Raw genomic sequence first — 1,623 nt, forward strand, 5'->3', positions numbered from 1 at the left:
ATTTCCGCTCTATGTCAACACTGTGGGTGCAAAAAATAGGTTCTTCGTTATGAAATTCTAAAAAAAAACTCATTTATAGGAAATTATCGTTTTAAAAATATAAACAAAGTAAACGGTAGACGTGTACCTCCAGCACATGCATAAAGACTTATTTTTATCCATCTGTCTGGTATTGCAATTTTTGCAATGGGTCATTGCCTAGGAAACCAGCTCAAACCGCAAGTAGGCGTTGACGTATAATTATCGCAACAGCAATCTAAAGCAAATCATTTCATCACACATTCGACACACATTAGTTCCCTACTTGCTGGCAAAAGGTTTAGCGCGGTTTTATACCTCCCAAGATAAAAATGCCTAATAATTACGATACCTTTTCTGGGGTTGATGATCCAGTGTGGCCAGTACTTACTCCGTAAAAGATTTTTGCGATTTAACTCTAATTTCATATTTTTCTTTCATATTTACAGGAATATGTATCGGAAAGAGAGCTGCAAGGTGATTATCTACAAAAGGCTGAACAAATACTGGACATGGCTTTGGTAACTCTGGAAACGTACGATGGGCCCCGCTACATAGTAGACAAATTGCTAAGGGCCTCTCGAAGCAGCGTCTACTTATATCAAATTAACGCTCTTCTCATTGAATCCTCGGATGTGGTGCATGAGTGTAATGCTACGATTCTGTATGAACCTTGGATGAAGGCCAATTGTATTGCCCAGGCCGTATTTGAATTCGTTGATGATGAGGAAAATAAGAAAATTGTTGTAAGACGCAGAGATGAAGTGCCATATTATAAAAATGTAGTGGCACTTGATGGTGATGCCATAACGCCTGAAACTTCATATATACCGCTACGAATTGTTGAAAATGCTGGTGCCTAGAGAAATAAAGTTTCGTTAAGTATATCCAATTACCCCACTCTATTTATGACCCCACTGATATGGGATATGGTTGTCAAATGAAAGTTAGAATACAAATCTAATAGGATACGAACCTGATAAATCAATTTTGCGCAAGGTGTCAGGGGTTCGCCGTTCTGCAAACAACCCTAACTGGTCAAATGAGAGAAAATACGAATCTGAACCCCCACCTTAGGTATCCAAAACGAGTAAGCAAGGGCAAAAGTCGGGCGGCGCCGACTGTATAATACCCTACACCCTACACACACAGTGGTTCTAGGAGTGAAAATCGGGCGATATATACATATGAGAGCTATATCTAAATCTGCACCGATTTCCATGAAATTCGCCAGTAATGTCGACAGTCGTAAAAAAATCCTTCCTGCCAAATTTCGAGAGAATCGGTTAACAAATGACCATTTGATTCCATTATTACTGAAAATCGGACGAACATATTTATGGGAGCTATATCCAGATCTGAACCGATTTTTTCCAATTTCAATAGGCTTCGTCTCTAGGCCGAAAAACCTGCCTTTTCTAGGCCGAAAAACCTGCCTGCAGCTTGTGAGGGCTCAAGAAGTAAAATCGGGAGATCGGTTTATATGGGAGCCAGGGACGTCGTCAGGATTTAATTTTTTTTTGGGGGGGCGCCCCACTTTTTTTTTTAAATCAAAAATTGCCAAATTTCTTCTGTTACTGTTACTGCCAGGGACGTAGCCAGGAT

The 1,623-nt window shown here is 40.0% G+C and overlaps 1 protein-coding gene across 1 annotated transcript; it reads left to right on the plus strand.

Moving 5' to 3' along the window:
* Positions 1 to 262: 262 nt before the first annotated feature.
* On the plus strand, positions 263 to 910 carry LOC106087740 (uncharacterized). Its single transcript, XM_013252883.2, has 2 exons — positions 263 to 401; positions 468 to 910. Exons 1-2 carry the CDS (start codon positions 351 to 353, stop codon positions 879 to 881), a joined length of 465 nt encoding a protein of 154 aa, XP_013108337.2. The 5' UTR covers positions 263 to 350; the 3' UTR covers positions 882 to 910.
* Positions 911 to 1,623: the final 713 nt, after the last annotated feature.

This window comes from Stomoxys calcitrans, chromosome 2 (genome assembly GCF_963082655.1).
Source record: "Stomoxys calcitrans chromosome 2, idStoCalc2.1, whole genome shotgun sequence".
NCBI lineage: Eukaryota > Metazoa > Arthropoda > Insecta > Diptera > Muscidae > Stomoxys > Stomoxys calcitrans.

Coding starts and splice junctions, on each gene's coding strand:
- LOC106087740 (XM_013252883.2), top strand. CDS start 351: ATGCCTAATAATTACGATACCTTTTCTGGGGTTGATGATCCAGTGTGG. Junction 402..467: donor TTGATGATCCAGTGTGGCCA/GTACTTACTCCG, acceptor TCATATTTACAG/GAATATGTATCGGAAAGAGA.